This window comes from Lepisosteus platostomus, chromosome 3 (assembly GCF_059453375.1).
Source record: "Lepisosteus platostomus isolate fLepPlt1 chromosome 3, fLepPlt1.hap1, whole genome shotgun sequence".
Classification (NCBI taxonomy): domain Eukaryota; kingdom Metazoa; phylum Chordata; class Actinopteri; order Semionotiformes; family Lepisosteidae; genus Lepisosteus; species Lepisosteus platostomus.
The window spans coordinates 12,287,094-12,307,346 of record NC_142613.1 but is presented as its reverse complement, the minus strand read 5'-3'; the positions used below and the strand labels follow the sequence as shown (position 1 = coordinate 12,307,346).

General features: G+C 42.3%; 1 protein-coding gene across 5 annotated transcripts; it reads left to right on the top strand.

Annotated features, from left to right (window-relative positions):
* The first annotated feature begins 4,979 nt into the window (after positions 1 to 4,979).
* LOC148674406 (dual specificity protein phosphatase 7-like) lies at positions 4,980 to 16,472 on the top strand. 5 transcript variants are annotated; one of them, XM_088627117.1, is made up of 5 exons: positions 4,980 to 6,121; positions 7,346 to 7,589; positions 8,296 to 9,009; positions 12,435 to 12,872; positions 13,191 to 14,613. In XM_088627117.1, exons 3-5 carry the CDS (start codon positions 8,580 to 8,582, stop codon positions 13,253 to 13,255), a joined length of 933 nt encoding a protein of 310 aa, XP_088483243.1. In that variant the 5' UTR covers positions 4,980 to 6,121; positions 7,346 to 7,589; positions 8,296 to 8,579; the 3' UTR covers positions 13,256 to 14,613. The 5 variants fall into 5 exon arrangements, with proteins under 5 accessions (XP_088483243.1, XP_088483238.1, XP_088483240.1 ...); XM_088627112.1 differs by lacking the exon at positions 13,191 to 14,613 and adding an exon at positions 15,593 to 16,472 and having other exon boundaries at positions 4,997 to 6,121; XM_088627114.1 differs by lacking the exon at positions 13,191 to 14,613 and adding an exon at positions 15,593 to 16,472 and having other exon boundaries at positions 4,997 to 6,121; positions 8,232 to 9,009.
* The last annotated feature ends 3,781 nt before the right edge of the window (positions 16,473 to 20,253 follow it).

The following is a 20,253-nucleotide window of genomic DNA, read 5'->3' as shown; positions in this document are numbered from 1 at the left end:
TTTGTTTGTGTCTTAGATGCTTTTCTTTTGGTCGATAAAAAAAGCTCGTTGTGGATCAAAGTAGTGCTTTCACAGCTTTTATTACCAAATTAAATAAGAACTGTGCCGCCCCCTTCACTGGAATTTTCCTAAGAAAAAATAGCGGCCCTTTCTATCCTGGCTCACTGTTGGTGGAATGCGTTTGAGGCTGCCGGACTACAGCTCTCGCAGTCGGCTGTTAGCAAACACGAGCCAGCCCACACTGCCAGATGCCTTCTCCGTGCTTCAAGCTCAAGGTTCAAGTTCAGAACGAACTGTGCAGAATATCGTGTACCTGCTGGAGGTGTTAATAAGGTTGGGGAGGGAGAGCGGGGTGCTGGAGAGATTATATAAACACCAGTAGTTTGGCGCAAAGATGATTCGATGTGTTACTTGTCCCGTGTGCTTCTGCCATTTCCCTCGCTGACTAACTAACCACCTACGTGTTGAATCAGAAATTAGCTGCAGAAAAATCTTTCTGGCAATCAGGTTGTGTAAGTTTTCAATTTTAGTCTATTTTGTTCGTTAGCTGTTGAAAAAATGAAACGAGAAACTCACGCAGAGTGCAAACAACAAAACCATTTTTGTTTGCTATACCCACTGTCCTAGTCCAGACGGCTATTGAGAAGAGTTCTCAAGGATTCTATTGTTCAGGGCAGACAAATAAATGTGTTGGCTCTCCTAGATAAAAGTCTAACTGAAATGCACGTCTATATAGGTCAGTATATACAGTATGATATTATTCATCACATTTAATTTTTTCTTGCAGACGTGTGAATATTTCTGTATTTAACTGGATGTATTTTTCTATTTCATGTCATTTCGGGGGAAAAAAACTATCTAATGTGGTCATTAGCTTTTCACATGGAACGCACTGTCACATAGACATATGTTAACCAATGTGTCCCCACTACTCTAATGAAAGTATTCTTCCCAGCATCACACAATAAATGAATGGCTGACTTGAGGTTTCAGGAGAGAGCAGAGAAAGACATCTGGGGCCATATACTCTGTATCTTCATTCCATCATAGTTGGCTTTGTTTCTCATACACCCTGTACATACAGTACTACACACTGCAGTGACCACATTGTGTGAGGAATACTCAGTGCACACTTAATGATGAGCACTGTACACGGACCAACCTGACTTTGAAGTGCCATCACCAGATTGGCTTGTGTAACACTATTCTGATTCGCCTGCACTATCCCAGGCAAACTGGGTTGAGGAAATTTGTCAGGAGCTGTTTTTGTCCAGAAAGCGCAATGGCAAATAATAACTGAGGAGAAACAATGTCAGAGCATCACAGAATATTACACATCAGAGGATACACCGCCAGCAAGGAATGAAAAAGGAAGATGCAGGTGGGGGCAATCAGCTCCTTAGACAGGGACGTTTTAAAGCTTCAGGGGATGGAAATTATGGGAAGAGCGAAAATTGATCGCCTGTTCTCTCCCCCCGAAGGAAGGAAAGAAATCAGAGGCTCGTTCCTCGAATAATGTCAGGAAGCCAGCCGGCTCTGGCAGCAACAAAACAAGAATGTGAAATGACGTCAACATCTTTTTTGCACAAAAGAGGTGCAGACAGATTGTTTCCCCAAGCGCTGCTCTGGGATCGGTTTGGCTCAAACTACCTCCCTGACCTGTTGCTATCTATGGAAGACTGCAGCCCGTAGCTACAACTGGCAGGGGGAGGCTAACGTGACACACACACAGGCAAAAAATCCAGAACATATTCAAGTCCAATAGAACGGGCTTGTAAATGACCCAAACTTGTTCTGAGCACAGGCATATTCCTGGTTTGAACCTGGTCTGTGTCTTTAGCCAGCTGTGACTAACATTTCCCAAGAAGCAGCATAAGTGCAGTCATGGCTTGAGGTGACAAGGGTATCCTCAGCTTACAAAGCAACAGTAGCCCTATTGTCTAGCTAGTTATTTGTTTGCAGTGTTATCAATGAATGTTAGTGTACTTGCAGTATTGTCAATGAGAGTAAATGTGCTTGGAATATTGTCAATGAGAGTTAGTTTGCTTGCAGTGTTGTCAGTGAATGTTAGTTGGCTTTCAGTGTTGTCAGTGAGTCTATGTTTGCTTGCAGTGTTGTTAATGAAAGTTAGTTTGGTTGCAGTGTCATCAATGAGAGTTGGCTTGCAGGATTGTCAATAAGAGTTAGTTTACTTGCAGTGCTGTCAGTGAATGCAGCATCATTCAGCTGATGCTATCCTGAATGGCACTGTGGAACTTGGCCTGATTAAGATGAAAGTAATGAGTCTCATAGGTGTGAAGTTCACAGGAAATATATTTATCATAATTCAGAGAACAGAATGCTTACAGATTCCTCCAAGCAGCAGAAGCAGAGGAACTCTTCCCTGTCCCTGCAAAAATTGTTCTCCATGAGCTTTTCCGGGGATCTGCAAGAAATCAGCTATTTGCAAGGCTCTCCAACAAGTTCAGGCCCAAAATCATTCAGAATCCTGCCTGAATCTTAGTCCTTTTACTGTATGCCACCTTCTACAGTACAGCACAGTTTCCAATGTTAACTTAAAGGGATGATGATTGGGTGGAGAAAGAAGAGACCCAACTCCTGGGCACCCGATCATACTTGCAATCAGCAAGCACATTAGTCTTCCCTTACGACGTCTCTTTCTGAGAGTAGCTGTTTGATCTCCCTGTTTGTGCTTTGTCTTCCTAAAACAGTTTAACTGGTGTCTCGTAATTGTCAATGTGCTGGTGTGTGTGTGCCCTGCCTTGAAGATTTTACTGGCTATTATTAAATTGTACCTTTGTCCAAGACCTTGTGATAGGGGATGAGCTGTGGTTTGCTCTTGGTCCCCGCCTTGCGCCCTATGTTTCACGGATAAGCTCCCAAGACGGAGGATCAAGAGGCTTTCTGGTAGTGGACTCAAGAAAGGATGTCTGCTACTCAAGAATTAACCAGGCCCCGGTTGGCTTAGTTTCTGAGGAGATCAGGTTTCAGGGTTGTATCGCTGTTAGATATGAACTAAGGTGACAATAAAGACCTACACTTCACAGCCATTTTAGAAACAGGGGCGCAGGTGTAAAGCAAAAGGCGATGGGGAATTATCCAGTTCAACGGATAGTAACAATTAATTCTTTTCTAAATGGTGCCATACCATTGTCATTGTTGCTGTACGTCTTCATCCAATCGTCTGAAAAGATATGCTCACATTCCGTGTGACTAGAACGACAATTCCCAAATGCGGCAAAAAGAAATTAGAAGTCGCGAGAATGCCTTCAATTCGCACCAGTGACAGTCTCTGCTCGGGAGGTGAGCGCTGTGCTTGACTGAGTGACTAACGAAAATGAGCATCGCGGGAGCAGGGATGAGGTCATCTCTGTTACTAAGACTTCCCGTATGAAATATCGATCAGAGAACTGCTGTAACCTTTTAGTTTCTGTGCTTATAGAGTGTTAAAGGATTGCTCTTACAGCGTGCGTTACAAAAAGGAACAGTCATATTTGAGTGTTGAAAATGGAAAGAGAAATAAAGTAATATATGAAGGCATATAAAAAAAATCATAGATACTTTATTGATTCCGTGAGGGAAATTGCAGTGCAACAGCAGCTTAACACAGACAACACAGCCACAGTGTAACGAATGATATAATAATAGTACAATACATACAATACAATCACTACAGTGAGGGGTGCACTAAAAGAGTTACTCACGGTGCAGGACATACAAAGAACAAACTAGAACAGAACAGTACGCAGAAAAATGGTATTGCACATATGAATATACTGTAAATATAGATGTAAATATAGATTTAAATATAAATATAAATGTATTGCACGGGTCCCTGGCATATATTGCACAAAAAAACGGTTGTAAACGGGAAAAGAAAAAGAACAGATGTGTCAGTTTACTGTTCAGTCCAGAAACAGGTCACTGTCAATGTTGCCTCTGCCCGGACGCAAGGTGGATGCGTTGTACAGTCTTATAGCAGAAGGCAAGAAGAATTAAAATTTTCCCAGGATTACCGAAAACTGCAGAGGCAGGGAAGGAGCGGTGTCTCCATCCTAACATTACAGTTTTCATTAACAATAACTGGACCGGAAAGTTAAAAATACTTCTACACGCTACAGATAATATCTGACTAGTAACCAAGGGAACATCACCAGATATGTAGACACATTTATCAGCATTATTACCTCATTTACTGTACATCGAAAGCCAATCAGCTTTGTAAGTTCAAGCAAAAGTCACAGAATTCCCCTAAGTTGCATTCGTAAAGGAGACATTGATATTGACTAACCGCAGCCAAACGTAGGCTTTGGAAACAATTAAAAATACGCATAACTTCGGAGTAGGCTTTTATTTCCTCAGACAATTTGCAGACTGGGGAATTAATTGACAGGATTGCCGATAAAGCCTGCTTTCCTACGAGATATAAAATACTCGACATATTGTCTTCCTTGGCATAGACCTGCTGTATCAGTTATGTAATGCACGGTGGCGTGCTTAGCAAGTCTCCTGCAGCACGAAGACTCTTGGTTACATAATTTATTGCCTGCACTTGACCCTATCTTTTCCTGCATTCGAATGCCTTTCGATTCGATTCACATAATGAGTGTGCATTTTGATCTCGGTTATGGTACAAGACAGAAGCTAAACACACATAACCTCGAGTGGACGGGCAAAGTATTTCCAAAATCACGGAACGTTACACCTGCGTTTTAATTGCTGTGCCAGTTCTCGTTTGCCTTAACTCCCCCTACCTCTCAGTGTTACGAAACACACGAGGCCTGATTTAGGATCCACTTTTATTTTCGTGGCAAGCAGCAAGGGACTGAAGTACAGTACATGATTTGTTTCCCCCTTAATTCTGCCCGTCTGCCTTCTCTCCTGACATTGCATCTTTATACAATTCCTTAGTTCAAAAAGCAGTTCACGGATCCGAAACGGTTACAGAATATGGATTTTAAGCGGCTACTGAATTGCATTTTAACTTGGAGGGTACGGCATAAAAAAGTACGCCTAATGTACGCTTTCCTGCATCTTTTGGGCGGCAGGACATCAAGTACTCCACCGCCCACCGTGGTACTATGAAAGCCAAACGATTATGTTTCACCACGAAAACGCATTTGATACGCATCTGTACAAAAGCAGCACCTACATTTGCGCGCTCAAATAACTCGGTTTCCTACTGTATTGTTTTGTTTATTTTGCAAGAGATCCGGACATCCTTAATACTGTGAATCGAAAGGGGAAAAGGATGTGTATGTAGACCACACGCCTTCAGCGGTTTTCATCTGCCGGGCGAAGAGTCTGACAGCATTTTTCTGAGACCATTGATATGAGCTTTACACTGCCGGAGATTCGCGAGAAACCGCCTGTCAAATCCGAGTCGTCCCGTATCGGCGCTACAATACCTGGATTAATTTCGGTGTTTAAAAGCTTGACTCGGTGGCTTTTTGTAGAAGCAGAAGAAGCGTCTTATTTTGTCATTAAAGCGCTTTCTTGTTATACCGCCATGGCCGCTGCACTTAATTTTTAGTCTCTTGAAGATTCTAAAGAATTAGGCAACTGACAGTCGCCTTTTCTGTCTACGCCAGAGAATGACCCGTGTGCGCAGCGGAAAGTTAAAATACAAATATAAATACAAAACCGAATGCGTTGTTTCTCCTTCTGTCTTATGCCTGCAATTTAAAAAGCCGCATTATTACATCCCACATTGAATACTAACGGGCCAACTGGTGTGGGGCAAGACGACTGAAACTCCACAGTGAAAAATAACGCACCTTCGCACTTTCATGCCAGTAAATCGTAGGATTCGAGAGTCGAAATCCCATTTTAAGTATTCTGAAACAAAACCTTCATTTTTCGGTTAGGGGGCTTCCAAGGAAAGCAATCTCTCGCTTTCATTTCGTTTTTCTTTGGTGAATGACTGCAAGTCGGTATACCCCGCCTGCTCTTTTATCAGTCACCACAGCGCTGAATCACTTTTTTTTAAATACATACTGAATATGGTACAGCAGCCTGTCTTCAGTTGCGATCGAAGATGATTATTGCATGATTATCAACGTCTTCCCATTAGTGCAGCTGGACTGCAAAAGAAGGACAACAAAACAAATCATCAGAAAGGGTAAGTTAATATACTTCTTACTGCAGTGCTGGTGTTCTGTTACAGTTATTTTAGTGCGACATTCTGTATGTGCTCTCTATCCAGCTCAGACAACCCTAAGCGAGACATGTGCCATGTCTTCACTACAGAGCAACAAGCCTAGGGGGAGTATCGCTAGTTTCAGTCATTGACCTCAAAAGATTAAAATGAGACAAAAATCTGTTAGCCGCCGACACCTCTATAAGTGTTTTCAAGATCTGAAACCACTATAATGTGTTTTTTTTCGTCAATAAGAAACACACATGGTTTTAGCCTAGCAAAAACATAACGACACAAAGCACTTTCTCTGACGATGATGATGTTGTACTGTAAATCAGCACCGTCCTTAATTCTTTAGACCCGTAAAGTTAACGTCACCTTGTAACTGCAAGTACACATGTACTGTAAGTACGTGCGAGTCATCGTCATGGAAGTTATTAAGTTATGATATAAAGTTTCTTTGTTTTTAAGGTCAACAAAAACAACATTTTATCTGGTCTTGTAACCCACTCAAAGGCAGCGTTTATGATGCAGCGGTTGCAGAAAGAGCGTGGTTCATCACGAACTTCCCAATTTAACTTTGCTGCAATTACAGTATAACAACTCAAGTGTGAAACTGCTATTGCTTTTGTTTGTAGTCATATAGTGTATCACTTGTGCAGTTCCCTCATAAATGGCAGATCTCGATGGTGGCTTTGTTCTACACTTTCTCAATGGTTATTTATACCAAAGTGGGTTGATTTGCTCGCCGTATTTTGAAGTGCGCAACAGATCGTTTAATTTCCCAAATGTGCGTGGATCGCTGCAGTCACGCGCGGTCACTAAGTGGTCGTTTTTTTTTTGCCAAGATCTTTTGGATGGGCTCAGACGCCGTGAACAAGTTGTCAGGGTTAATTAAAATTGAGCATTTGTGCGCTACGCTTTTGTTGCTGCTCAATGACATTTGTAGAAAACGAATTGTGTTCTCTGCAATCATTTTTGAGTTTGAACTTGAATCTTGAACAAGAAAAAGGACAATGACGGAAACCGCTACTACCAACCCAATTATAGCAAATACAATTAATAATAACAAGTTTGAATGGTTATACTTTTGAATAGTAATAATTCTGAGTCATATTCTGGTGGTGACTTCTTATTTTATGATGTTGTCCTTTTTCATAATTTTCTTCTTAAATAATTTCTTCATGTTTTATGTTTTTTTTGCAGCCTTGCAGCTGAGAGGTAAAGGAATCCACTCAGTGCAATCCAGTGCAGTGCAGAAGCAGGGGCATGCAGGTGGTTTTTCTGTGGAGTAAAGACATCTGGGGAAGAGAGCTTTGAGGGAATCCTGATCCACTGAACCACATCCCACAGAAACAAGCAGGGTGCATCTACAATGCCCAGACTGCATTACAGGATGGATCCAGAATGAGCATATGTGAGAATTCCTCGCATTGTCAGAAAACCAATGGTAATGAAAATCCAAAGACTTTTTCTATAATTGAGGACTGACCTGACACATACTTGACGCGTTTTGGATATCTTAAAATACATATTTTCGTAAATGAATTTAGTGTACAAATGAGTTAAATATTTAATACTGCATAAACTATTCTTTTAAAGACCAACACGGCATATTTTGTATGAGATTCCCTTGAAGCCAGCAAGTGGCCACCTTATTAATAAAAGTGCCTGCAAGCTTTGGGCTGAATCTTTTCCAATGTTCAAGTCATTTGGATGTCTTGACTCAGTCTAAGTGGCATGGTGGAGTGAACCATTCCAATCGCACTTTTAAACTGGTGAGATGTAAATTCTTAGAGAGCTCCCTGCCTCTTCATGAGCAGCTCCTGGTGTGTCCCTCTAGCATCAGGTGAATCAGAGGTCATTCTGCCTGAGTTGGTCTAAAGTTTAAGTGGACACCAGAGAGCATGACTGTGACCTCAAGGATAGTTTAGTTCCAGCCAAATACTGGGTAACACTTTGCAGGCCACCTTCTCTCATTTCAACAGGCTCGCCACCCGTGCTGGATGCCAAAACAATAAACACATGCTTGAGAAAGGCCAAAAACACACCACCAGTTGTGAACGATCCATTCTTTCCCATTTGCCAGCAGGTTTTTTGAACCCTCTTTCACTTCAGAACAACCTCGTCTGATCTTCTTCACGTGTCTTCAACAGACAGTCCCCTGGGGTGACATTTCCGCGTCTCTGTGAGGGCAGGGAAGAGGAACAAGGCTCTGTGTGTGTGATCTAGCCGCTGGGTTGTAGCGGAGCACAACTGGATGGAGTTCTGCGCACGACGCCCCAGCCTTCACTCCCATCAGGCCAGCTGCACTCCCATGATCCTCTGCTGCTGAAACTCTTTTTTATGTTGTGGTGATTTCAGCCTGTGCCTTCAGAGGATTTCAAATTGATGCCCAGCCCCAGAATACGCCCAGGGTCCCCCATCGGCAAAGCTGTGAATGCCCTTCTGGCCCCACGACGGTAGAGGGGTGAAGGCCGCAGGTATGGAGGCACTGGCCCGTTCGCCGTCCTGGCTGTGCGGCGAGCTGGACCTGAGCCCGGAACCTGGGGTCCTGGTGCTGGACTGCCGCCCGCGGGAGATGTACGAGGCTCTGCGGGTGGTGGGCGCCATCAGCGTGGCCATACCGTCCATCCTGCTGAGGAGGCTGAGGCGCGGGCAGCTCACGGTGCCCTCGCTCATCCGCTGCCCCGAGGAGAGGGAGGGCTTCGCCAGCCGCTGCGCCACTCACGCCGTGCTGCTGTACGACGAGGGCCGCGAGGCGGGTCCTAGCGGGGGCCCCACCGCCCTGGAGGAGGAAGAGGACTCAGTGATGGCGGTCATGCTGCACACTCTCAGGAAAGACGGCTGTCAGGTGTACTACCTGAAAGGTGAGTCCAGTTACTGGCACCCAGTACTGGGCACTCCAACTCCACTGTTTCTGGACCAAAAGTCCTACCATCCTCTCCATTTGATGTTTTCTTTCTGTAAGGAAGGTGTTTTGATGAAGGCTGCCTGAACCTTATATGACAATGCTGTGGAGTATGTATAGAAACGCTCCATGATCTGTGGGCCATAGTTTGATTGCATACTGAAGGAAACTAGGGTGGCATGGTGGTACAGTGATTAGCATCGCTAGCTCACAGCACTGCAGCCTTTGGTTCTATTGTGGACCTGGGGTGTTGTCTGTGTGGAGTTTGCATGTTCTCCCTGTGTTCACATGGGTTTCCTTCGGGCGCTCTGGTTTCCTCCCACAATCCAAAGACATCCTGGTGGGTTAATTGGCTTCTGGAAAAATTGGCTGCTTGTGTCTTGCCCTGTAATGGACTGGCATCCTATCCAGGGTGTATCCTGCCTTGCGCCCGTGGCTTGTCGGGATAGGCTCTGGCTCCCCTGCGATCCTGTGCTGGATGAAGTGGTTGGAAAGTGGATGGCACACGCAATATTTTTACCGTTCCAACAACAATATTTTTTGCTTTTTCAATGTGTAAAAAGCAGAAACTAAGGCTTGTAGCACATACATCTGGGAAATATGGACCCCCTTGAAAAGGAGATGATGCATCTCAAGTGGTTTTATTATATTAAATGTAAATTAAATGAAATGTGTGGGGTTATTGGGATGATTCAGGTTGTATAAGCCCCTTCAGCTCTAATCTGGCCTATACAAAGTGAGCAGGACTTGTAGATCATACCCTCTTTTTAAAGTAAAAAATACTCCCTTGCTGTTATGTGCTTCATTGTTTTAGTGATTGACAGCTCACTTACTGTACTGTACACGTGAGAAAAATTCTAGGTCCCTCCTAACAATGCAATTTTTTTTCTGCTTTCTGATGTTCCCTAACAAAGGGAACATTAAAAATAAATTGTTTCACCATTAGGCCTAGAATAGAAAGCCTTCAGCAACAGGGTGGCAATTAAAAGCATTTGGCATGTGTTTTTCGAAAGGTAATCTAATGCACGATTCCTCCTCTGTTAGAACAATCAGAGAGCGTAAGAGGCTTTAAAACGCGAGGCTTTAAAAAAGCACTTGAAATGTAAATAGGAACTGCGGGAGCCAAAAGAATATGACTAACACAATTGCCTGTGCTCTACCGGGAACAGCAGTGCAGATTTAAAAGTTTTGCAATCCTGTTTATATGTTAGAAAGCCCCAACAGCATGCGGTTAATGTCATCTTCTTTGTCGTCCCATTTCAGTTCTGTTTTGCGGGACATCCTTTTTTGTTGTTTGTTGGGCCTTCTTTCTCTGTCTTTACTTCCACTTTGGCAACTTTAATATTCTCGCTGGTTATTCCAGGAAATGTGGTGAACCATCTGCAGTGAGCTCTCAAAGTGCCTTTTTTCACAGAACTCATTTCAGACTGTACTGCGCCACGCTCACAGCTTCATTGCCTTTGTCTTTATTTCTGTAGTGGTCGGTGATCTGGGATCATTCCTGTCTTTGAGGGTTGCTCTGTGAAAAATACGATTGTATAGCGTTGCACTGTAAAGACACCTATTAGGTGTTTAAATTAACTAAGAAAGAGAAATAAAAAGTGTAGTATTCTTCAGTGTGGAATGAAGATGGTACTGTATTTACAGTACATAAATATGCTGTAGGCCAGTAATATTCATTCCAGATCCTGCGAGCTGCTGTCCACAAGGTTTTATAGGTAACTCATAATTTTCAGTGAGTAAAGACTTGGAAACATTAATAACAGAGACAGATCTATTAAGTGAACAATTGATTCAAAAATGTAGTTCATGGTCCAGAGAAGAAGGCAAACCAGAAGATACTGCGATTGTTCAGGACTAGGAGTGAATATCAGTGCTATAGGCTATCAATTATAACAGTTCACTGCACAACAGCATCAGCGATGCATATCATAAAACTGAGAGGAAAAAGAGTTTTCAACTTCCCTCACTTAGAATGGCATAATACATTAGGGAGAAGAGAAGCCATAATAAGATGGGTTTCAATGTTAACAACTGTTATCTGAAAAAAAATAATTGTGGGCACTTCTTATACAGTGTCATTCCCACCTGTGTCTGTTCATCATCACCCAATCAACCAGTAAGAGCAGATAAGTTAGAAATCATGGCAAGCAAGTTGAGGAGAGTCTGTGTACAGTGGAGTATGCTGAAGTTGTTGGACATAGCCCCCCTGAAGTACGTTATGTTACAAGAATACAATGTGCCAAAATAGTGTTAATTTTAAACACTTTGCTCAGTCACCACATGTCAAAAATAGATACTGATGTTCTGGAAAGAGTTTGAAGTAGAGTGGCCAGAGTTATGACTGGTCTTAAGACCAGTGAAACTTACTGTAAAGGAATTGATCTCCAAGGTCATTTTTAAAACATGAAAACAAAGGGTGTTCAACAACAAACGAGGAGCATGGCATCTCAACTGGAAATGAAGAGGTGATTCTTTTGCGGCTGAAAATAGGATTTCTTTGCACAGAGTGTTTGCGGGTCTTTGAATTGAACTGCCCACGGAAGTTCTTAAAACTGGTCCTTCCATGAATAAGCCAGATTAGATTTTGGGTGCAATTAGGAATTGAATGAGCAAGACGAGTCGTGCCATTTGAAACCTTTTATGTGTTTTTAAGCAGACCCAGAGGGTGTTTATAAGGTTTTCTTATAATTATTTACAAGGTTTAGAATAACTACAAAGCAATGCATGTAGCATGATTTAAATTACTGATTATCAGTGACAAAGTGTTTCCAGTGTTAATTATACTGTAATACTTTAGTCACTGTAGAAATGACTAAGGGACAGGTCAGCTTTAGGATGTCTGAAATAAGGGAGAGCTTTTCAGAATGTTGATTACGTTCTGGACAAAATTGGGTGTCAATAGCTTTAGTTACATGCTGAAATATTTTTGCAACATTCTTTTAAGAAAACATCTTGCTTCAGTACATGTGTAGTTCATTAAATAAACTTGAAGATACTATGCATGTTCAGGGTTAGAAAAATAAGGGCTAGAGTTAGAGGGTTAAAAAAGAAAAAAGAAATTTGGATGACTGGTAAAACTTTGGCAACTGTACAAAAGGCTTATTTCAAAAAGGCACAAATGCCTTTTTGAAACCTAAGGTGCCTTTTTTATATGCATCATCATTAACAATTAACCTCAGTTCTGATGGCAAATTTTCTCTTGAACTAATTCATTTCTAAATTTAGTAAAAGATCAACAATGCGTGAAAACTGAAAGTAAAGGCCCTTAGCCACAGTTGTGTTTGGGTGTGGGCTGTGTTTTAGGTGCAGGCACTAAAAGAAAGATTTAAAATGGCTCAGTGGCTCCGTTAGGCTCTGATCTCTCTGCGTTTCCTCTTTCAGGTGGTTTTCAGATGTTCCACAGATTGTACCCACAGCACTGTGAGAGTGGTACCAGTGTATCTGCCCGTTGGCTCGCCCCCCCTGCCTCAGTGCTGGGTCTCGGGGGGCTCCGCTTGGGTTCCCTGGGCTCTGATGGGGACTCAGACCCAGACCGAGACCCGCTGAGTGGGACAGGCCCGGAATCAGACAACCCCAGCCCCAGCTCCCAGCCTCCATTCCCTGTGCAGATCCTGCCTAACCTCTACCTGGGCTGCGCTAAACACTCCGCTGATCGAGACACGCTGTCCAAACTGGGAATCCGTTACATCCTCAACGTCACCCCTAATCTGCCCAACATTTTCGAGAAGAATGGAGATTTCCGATACAAGCAGATCCCCATTTCTGACCACTGGAGTCAGAACCTGTCGCAGTTTTTCCCAGAGGCTATCCAGTTCATTGGTGAGTGAACATGATAGCGCAAGGTATTTCTGCAGAGAATGATCACCCTGTTAGACATTAAAAGGGGAGATGTGTTATATAATTTGTTAGCTATTACATTTCTTAATTGCTTACTTGTGCTGCTTTACTATACGTATTAACCTTTTTTGGTCCCTTGATATAGAATTCTGTCCAACACATTAAAGACTTTTAAAATCCCCTCCCCCCCCAAAAAAAAAATCGAAATTATCACAAGTCCAGGTTTCCTTGATTGTTTTATATGTCACACTGTGTGAATCTGTGTGTGTTCAAATGACATTTTGTATGCTTTATATATAGGCAAGGGACTGTCACTCCATATGTCCCTTGGAACATCTTACAAAGCAGTGAGGACTGGCCACTGACAGCACAACCTGTTTGTGATCGTGCTGCACGCAGAGGAGGGGAGTGACGAAACAGCTTGGCTTTTGTCTGCTTTGTGAGATGTGTTGCTAGGAACATTTGGAGGTGGACTCACTTGCTATTTTTTTTAAAATTCATTCAGGATTGTGTCACACAACTCATGGGTGAATAAACAGGGAAACTCAGATATTAAGGGAAAATATTGGACTTTCATTTTTGGTTGAGTAGTTTTATGGCCTTTGACTAAAAAAAGTCACACCCTACACAAATACGGTAACAGGTTCAATCAAGGATTTCAGAGCAGTGTGCAATGGCAGTATTCTTCCCTCTTACTCTCTCTGGTCATCCAGCGTTTTCAGCATTAATACAGTTACTTGGCCTGGCTGATACAATCAATGCAGAATCAACAACAGAAACTCATATTAAAAGCAGCAGGGCTCCATAAATAAATTATTGTTTCTGAACTATTAATGGAGAGTACAGTACCATTTCATTTACTGTTTGGTAAAAATGATTAGTCAGAACATCAAAGCTTACTTTGAGAAGGAGGCTGATCAGGCATTTTACTTCAAGTGCTGTGCACTCTCTTTTTCTGAAGACGTGATGTAATGTGGAAAAGAAAAATCTGATTATAAGTCTTGATTCACTTTTTTCCAGTACCTACTCTAATTCTGCTCATTTGCAGATAAACTGACCTTAATGCATGAAGAACTGGAAATAAATAGAGACAAACAGTGATTTCTGTTTCCTTGACTTTCACAATGACAGAAAGATGTGTTTTCCTGCAGAGAGAAATTGCTGTCTTTTTATAAGTGACGCCAGAGGTTACATCAAGACTCTTTGACCTCCTGCCTTGATTTAATCTGTTGCCTAAATCTGACTTGGCAGACGACTGGGAGTCTTAGACTCTTTATTCCCTGTGTCCTTCCCAGCTTCCATTAAACAATGGACCAATTTAGAGATCTCTTTAGCCATTCTTACCAGCAAGCTGTGTCTTACTCTGCAAGGGCTTACTGTAAATTAGGTCATGGTCAAAAATAGCAGCAGTCTTCTCGAAAAACTGCAGTGAGACGAGTTCAGATCCTTAACCCTTTCAGACCAGCAGCCTGGGGCAAAAGAGTTTATACAGTACATCAGCTGATTTCTTCACCACTTCTGGTTTATGGTTCTACTGTTCGTATTGACCAGCTTGTGCACCACATAACCCCGTCAGTTTCCCAATAGATGATTACAGCAGCCCCTCTGGGGGGAAGCACGATGCTGTGATAGACTTATCACATGCCTTCACACACACCAGCCTTTTCTGTCCTGCTGAGTTGTTATATATGATGACATTGCTTCATTGGCAGTCTAATCATACGGCGCAGAAGAGAATTACTCAGAAGTCTGAATGTGCATAACAGAGGAGGAAGGAAGTAAGAGCAATAGCAGATAAGGTCTTAAATGCTCCAGTTACTTTTTTTTAGCTGTTCATTTGACCCAGTTGAATTCATTAATGAGAAGCTCCAAAAAGTAGGCAGTGCTATTAAAGAGTTTGGAAGATTAGAATTGCTAAGTAGCTGTTTCCAAATGGATGTTATGCAGGTCCATTAGGATCAGATTGAGAGAATGGCCACTCAGCAGACCTTCAAGTTGTTAATCTGATGAAGAGAAAGAGGTAGATGTAGATACTGATAAAAACGTGACTGCAAAGAGAGGTTCTTGCCGGAGAAGGACTGATATTGCAATCGAAAACAGTAACAAAGGGGAAGACATTGTGATGGCACGATTCTTGTTAACTTGCTTAACAAATGGCACTTAGACCTCTTATGCATACACATGTTGAAAAAATAAAGATACTGGTGTCTTATACAGTCCAATCACTACAATCCTAAAAGGGGCTTCATTCAGGCCAGTGAAAAGGAAAGGCTTCATTACACAGAGTTGTGAATATCTGGAACACACTCCCGGACCTGGTACACTTCCCAGCCAGGTGCTGAGGACCAGACTTTTTAGGCACATATAAGAATAAGCAGGACACAATTTTAGTTTGACTTAGCTAGCATACTACCAAATGAGCAAGATGGGATGAATGGACTCCACTTGTTTGCATCCTTTGTTCTGTTGCTGGGGTTGAAATGACAGCTCTGGTAGTTTTAGGCATATTTTTCTTTTGCGAGCTAGGGTATCGAAAGTGCAAGCTTTTGCTAAAGTTGCCAAGATTCTGCAAAACTCAGTCCTTCTGAAATCTAGTTCACCACAGCTATGCTTTTGTTCCACATACGTAGTATCCAAGCAGTTGTTGCCAAAACTGGTGTATTCATTATTTTTTGGGGTGTCCCTTCCCTCTTTCTTCTCAGACGAAGCCCTGTCCCAGAGGAGCGGGGTGCTGGTGCACTGTCTGGCTGGGGTCAGCCGCTCAGTCACGGTCACCGTGGCGTACCTCATGCAGCGGTTGGGCCTCTCGCTGAACGACGCCTATGACTTCGTGAAGCGCCGCAAGTCCAACATCTCGCCCAACTTCAACTTCATGGGTCAGCTGCTGGATTTCGAAAAGACCCTGCGCAGCCCCTGTGACCAGCTGGCCAATGAGGAGCAGGCCTTCTTCACCCCTCCAGCCAATCAGCATCAAGACCCACCCCCGTCCCCTTGAGGTGGGCGTGCCCAAACTCCGGGTTAATGCTGAATATAATAAACGCACTTGTTAATCCAAGGCTGAGCCATGGTTGATAAAGGATTGTCCATCTGGCCATGACAAAACTGTCCACTGGTGGCCTGATGATTACTCTGCAATGCATTGGAATGTGAGGATAGTGCAGTCAGAAGCGTTTGATTGTGCAACATAAATCTGATTATATACAGAGCCAAAACAACACACAAGCACAAAGCTTTTCTTCCGCACTCACATAATCCAAATGTAAGCCAAATGACAATCGACTGTTACATCTAAGATTTCAACACAGATTTCAACTGAATGTACATAATCCTGCTACTGTCTTGAGATTAAACAAAAGACAAAATGAAAAGCTTTTAATATTATATAAAGGAATTGCTTTTGTATAGCAATTTGTTGCTGGGCACATCTTGCTACTGTTTTTTTATCTATTTTTTACATTACGTGGTTGGTTTTATATACTTGCTTATATGGTGATTTTATTTCATTTCTCCTTGTTTGTAATTTTGATTTTTGTAATTGCTTTCAACCAACTCGACTGTCAATAAAAGCCAATCTTAAAATTCTGTTCCTTTCGGGTGGTCTCTTTCTGGAGTTTTTAGTTCCTGCAGCACTTTCTGATTCAAAGCAACACATTCTGTCTTCTGGATACAGTCCAGAAGAACTGGTCCCATCATTGTATTTTCATTCACAAGCTGATTTTGCAGTCTCAAACCCCAATCTGCAGCCTTTTAAAATTTCAAAGTTGTCTCAAGTTCAAATGGTTATAGCCCCAGAAGTGAAAGCTCAATGGATCCAACTAACATCTCAGTGCAGTTGCTTGTGCAGCTACAGAATTACTGTTAATCTAGCTGTGCAGGTTTCCTCTTATCCTTTGAAGGTGAAAACGCAGTAACCATGAAGAATCCAGCTATATTTACATCAGAACCCTACACTGAACAGATCAATAAGAATCAATCTTCCTAGTACGAATGGAACTGTCCTAGGTCCTGAACAGTTAGTTCTTAAAGGTGATATGAATGGTGAACATATGTTATAACTCTAATGCAGATTACTTTGGAAAATAGCTCATAAGTAGTCTATAAACATTTTTCTTGTATCCAGTCATCTCCTAGACATAGGAACCTTAAAAGACATTGACATTATTGCATCCTTGCAGCTAATAAAATATTCAAACACATGCAGACTTGTGCATCGTAAGAAACAAATTCCTGAAAACTCATTCTTCTTGCAGTTTGGAATAGTCACATTCCTTTTTGCACCAGAATTTCTGGACATTTGCTACTTGAGTCAATGGTTCACTATAGTTCAATTACCTGCATGGGCAGAGGAGACAAAAACATTCAAACTTCTGCAACATGTGCCACTGGGCCTTGTGATTCTTCTCTAAGTGCAGATCTCACAGCCCGACTGAAGACAGTGCACTCAAGACAAATGGTGATAATGGTGAAATCTTAAAGGTGAAATTGAGGTATCTCAATTACTGGGCTAGGTGAAGCATCCCCACTTGACTTCTAATGCACCCATGCCTTCATCAAGTTTGCCAACATTTATATAATGTAGAGCAGGTCTGGATGACAGTTTCCTGTCTTGGCTTTCAATTAGACCTTTGCCAAATGAGCCAATTTGGCCCCACAGCGTAGTTTGAAACTGCCCAGACACTCCGGCCTGGTTTCAAAGACCAAGATTAGCAATAGGTCCAGACTTGTCAACCTCAAAAAGCAGTAGTCCATCCAAGGTTAATGCTAATCAAAGTCTGTGAAACCACTAGTACAAGTAGGGTCTGCTCCTTGGCGTGACAGCCACCAAATCTCCACAGGAAATGTATTCATTAGTCACATTTGAATGCAAACAACGTTAAAAGCTTTTCTGAAATGGTGTGACTTGCCATTAGCTCGCCCTGCAAAGGACCAGCAAGTTCGGGTTGCTGGTTGGACTTTACAGTCCAGAAAGGAGTGATTCAGACAAGGGCTGCACCTTGCACGCAGTGCCGTGCATGTGCAGGGCTGGTGCTCCTTTTTGCCCATGCAGGAAACGTGTGTCACTTCCCACAGGAAGCAGGCTACAGGATGCGGCCCTTTTCTGCAGGAAGTGGGCGGCTGTGAGAAAGGAAACGGAGGGAACAGAGTGTGGCCTGTTTTGCTGCGCGGGGGAACTGGATAGTTCGTTTCAAACCGGGCGACCTTTTTGTCTTTTGTGAAAGAGAAGGGCAGCTCTAGAATGTCACTTCCATAAGAGATCCATTCAGTGACTACAGTGTTGCTGTTGTTGTTTTTTGCTTATTGTTGCACTTTTCTCCAAAAGCAATATTAATTTGATGACAGGAAGAAAGTAAAACTGAACAGCAGAGGTTATGGTGTCCCACAACTAGTAAATTGTACTTGTTATCTTTATTTTACAAATGGAATTTAACATTACAGAAATAGCAATTTGATTCGTGCATAGATCAAGGCCATTAAATTGTGCTATACCTTAAGCAATAAAATGGACTTACTTTTGGCATCTATATTAAACACACTTAAATACCTTTTGTAAAATGAACTAGTCATAACTGCATAAATCTCATGCCCCGTGTCATGGCAGCCTATGCTGGGTTTTTTTTTATCAGTGTTCTTGTTGAAAGTCAGTATTTGAAGGAGTGACACAGGACAGCCTCTACAGGAACAGCAGTACCGAGTGCACCCAACCAGGTCAAGGGATGAAAAATAAAATGAAGTAAATATTTGGATGCTGGCATATCAACAATGTCTGGTGGCCAAGAAAAACCTTAAAATCCCACTTCATCAGAAATCCATCTGCCCAATCATAAATATAAAATGAGGAATTTGAACTGCATGGAGGATTCACCCATAATGAAATAACTGCAATCTATTTGTAAAGCTCTGTCGTCCCCCAGATGGGGCCTGTTTAATTCAATGCACTGCACCTTCAGTAAACCAGAAGTGTCTTGCTGGCCTTGACTCACCCTGCTTTCTATAATGGAACAGAGGGCTGACAGGAGGGGATTTCCGAGCTCTGCTTTCAGACAACACTGCCACCCATCAAGGACACCTCTTCCTCTGCCCTGGCCACAGGCTCTTAAAGGCGAAGCAAACTTCATCGACCCTTTCCTGTCTCTCCACCGACCTCACTGCGCCTCTGGCCTTGCAGGTTCTCTGTGTGCAGAGCTTGTGTGCAGGGTGCTTTCTCCGTGTCCTTGGGCTGTGCGTGTGTATTTAAACCATTCGAGATGGAGGCGAAGCAAAAACAGCTTTTATAAAAAAGATATACAGTAAAATACAGTCTTCGCCACTGCTGCCACATGATGAGACTGGCCACTAGGTGGGGTCTTTATCCATTAGTGTCCTTTCAGGGGGTTGTCAATTCATCAACTAGGGCAATTATAAGTTATAAAGCATCACATTTTTTTGGAGAAGTGCAATGAGCATTCTTTACCAGAAAAATAAATAAATAACAGTTAGAAACAGACGTGCCAAAACACCTCATTTGCAAAAGGACAATTCATAAGTTCAGTTTCCTGTAATGTTGTAATTGGACAAAGAGATAATTAATATTCATTCCCATAAAAGTGCAAATTACAAATACTGCTCTTGGGTGGCACCTTAGCCTAGAGTTGTCTTCTTTCTAATAGTGTCGCATACCTTGAGTGGTGCCATAACCGGACCTTTAAATAGGTGGGTCTAGGCAAAACAGATACCAGCTCAGCTACAAAGTAAAATAAAAGCAGTGCTCTTTATTTTACAGTGCAGGGATACATACTTAAACACAAACAAAAACCAAACTCTTCTTCTAAGTTCTAACTGCACGTTTTCACTTCCTTTCTTAAGTAACTGGGCAGCTATGTTGTTTACGAGCTCCAAAACTCTTCTCAAACACAATCTTTTTTCAGCTAAAGTGTAGAAAAAATCATTTTTCAAGTCCATAGGCTCATGGCTGGGAGCTTCTTGGTTCCATTCTCCTTTGGTACAGCCTAAAATGAGAGCCTCAGCTTCCTAGTTTTAAATGTCACCTGATCAATTATATTTGTCCAATTGGTCAGGTGATGGGGCTTGGCAGGCTATCCCCCTTTGCTTTCTGGGAAATGTGGTTTAGATGAGAATCTCCATCTTGTCTGAACTGATGACCCTTTTGCAAAAGATTAAACACACTGAAAGCAGTACAGTCGACATCAATTCACAATTGACGCCCAAAGACAATATTTATATATGGAAAAATATTTTGAAACTGGACTGGTTGGCTTTGTTGGACAGATGTGAATTTGGTGTTGCTGGATATTTGTTGCTGGATTATTAACCAGTAGGTGGTCTGAGGGCATCTCAAAATTGCAGGGCCAGTGTAGCTCCAACA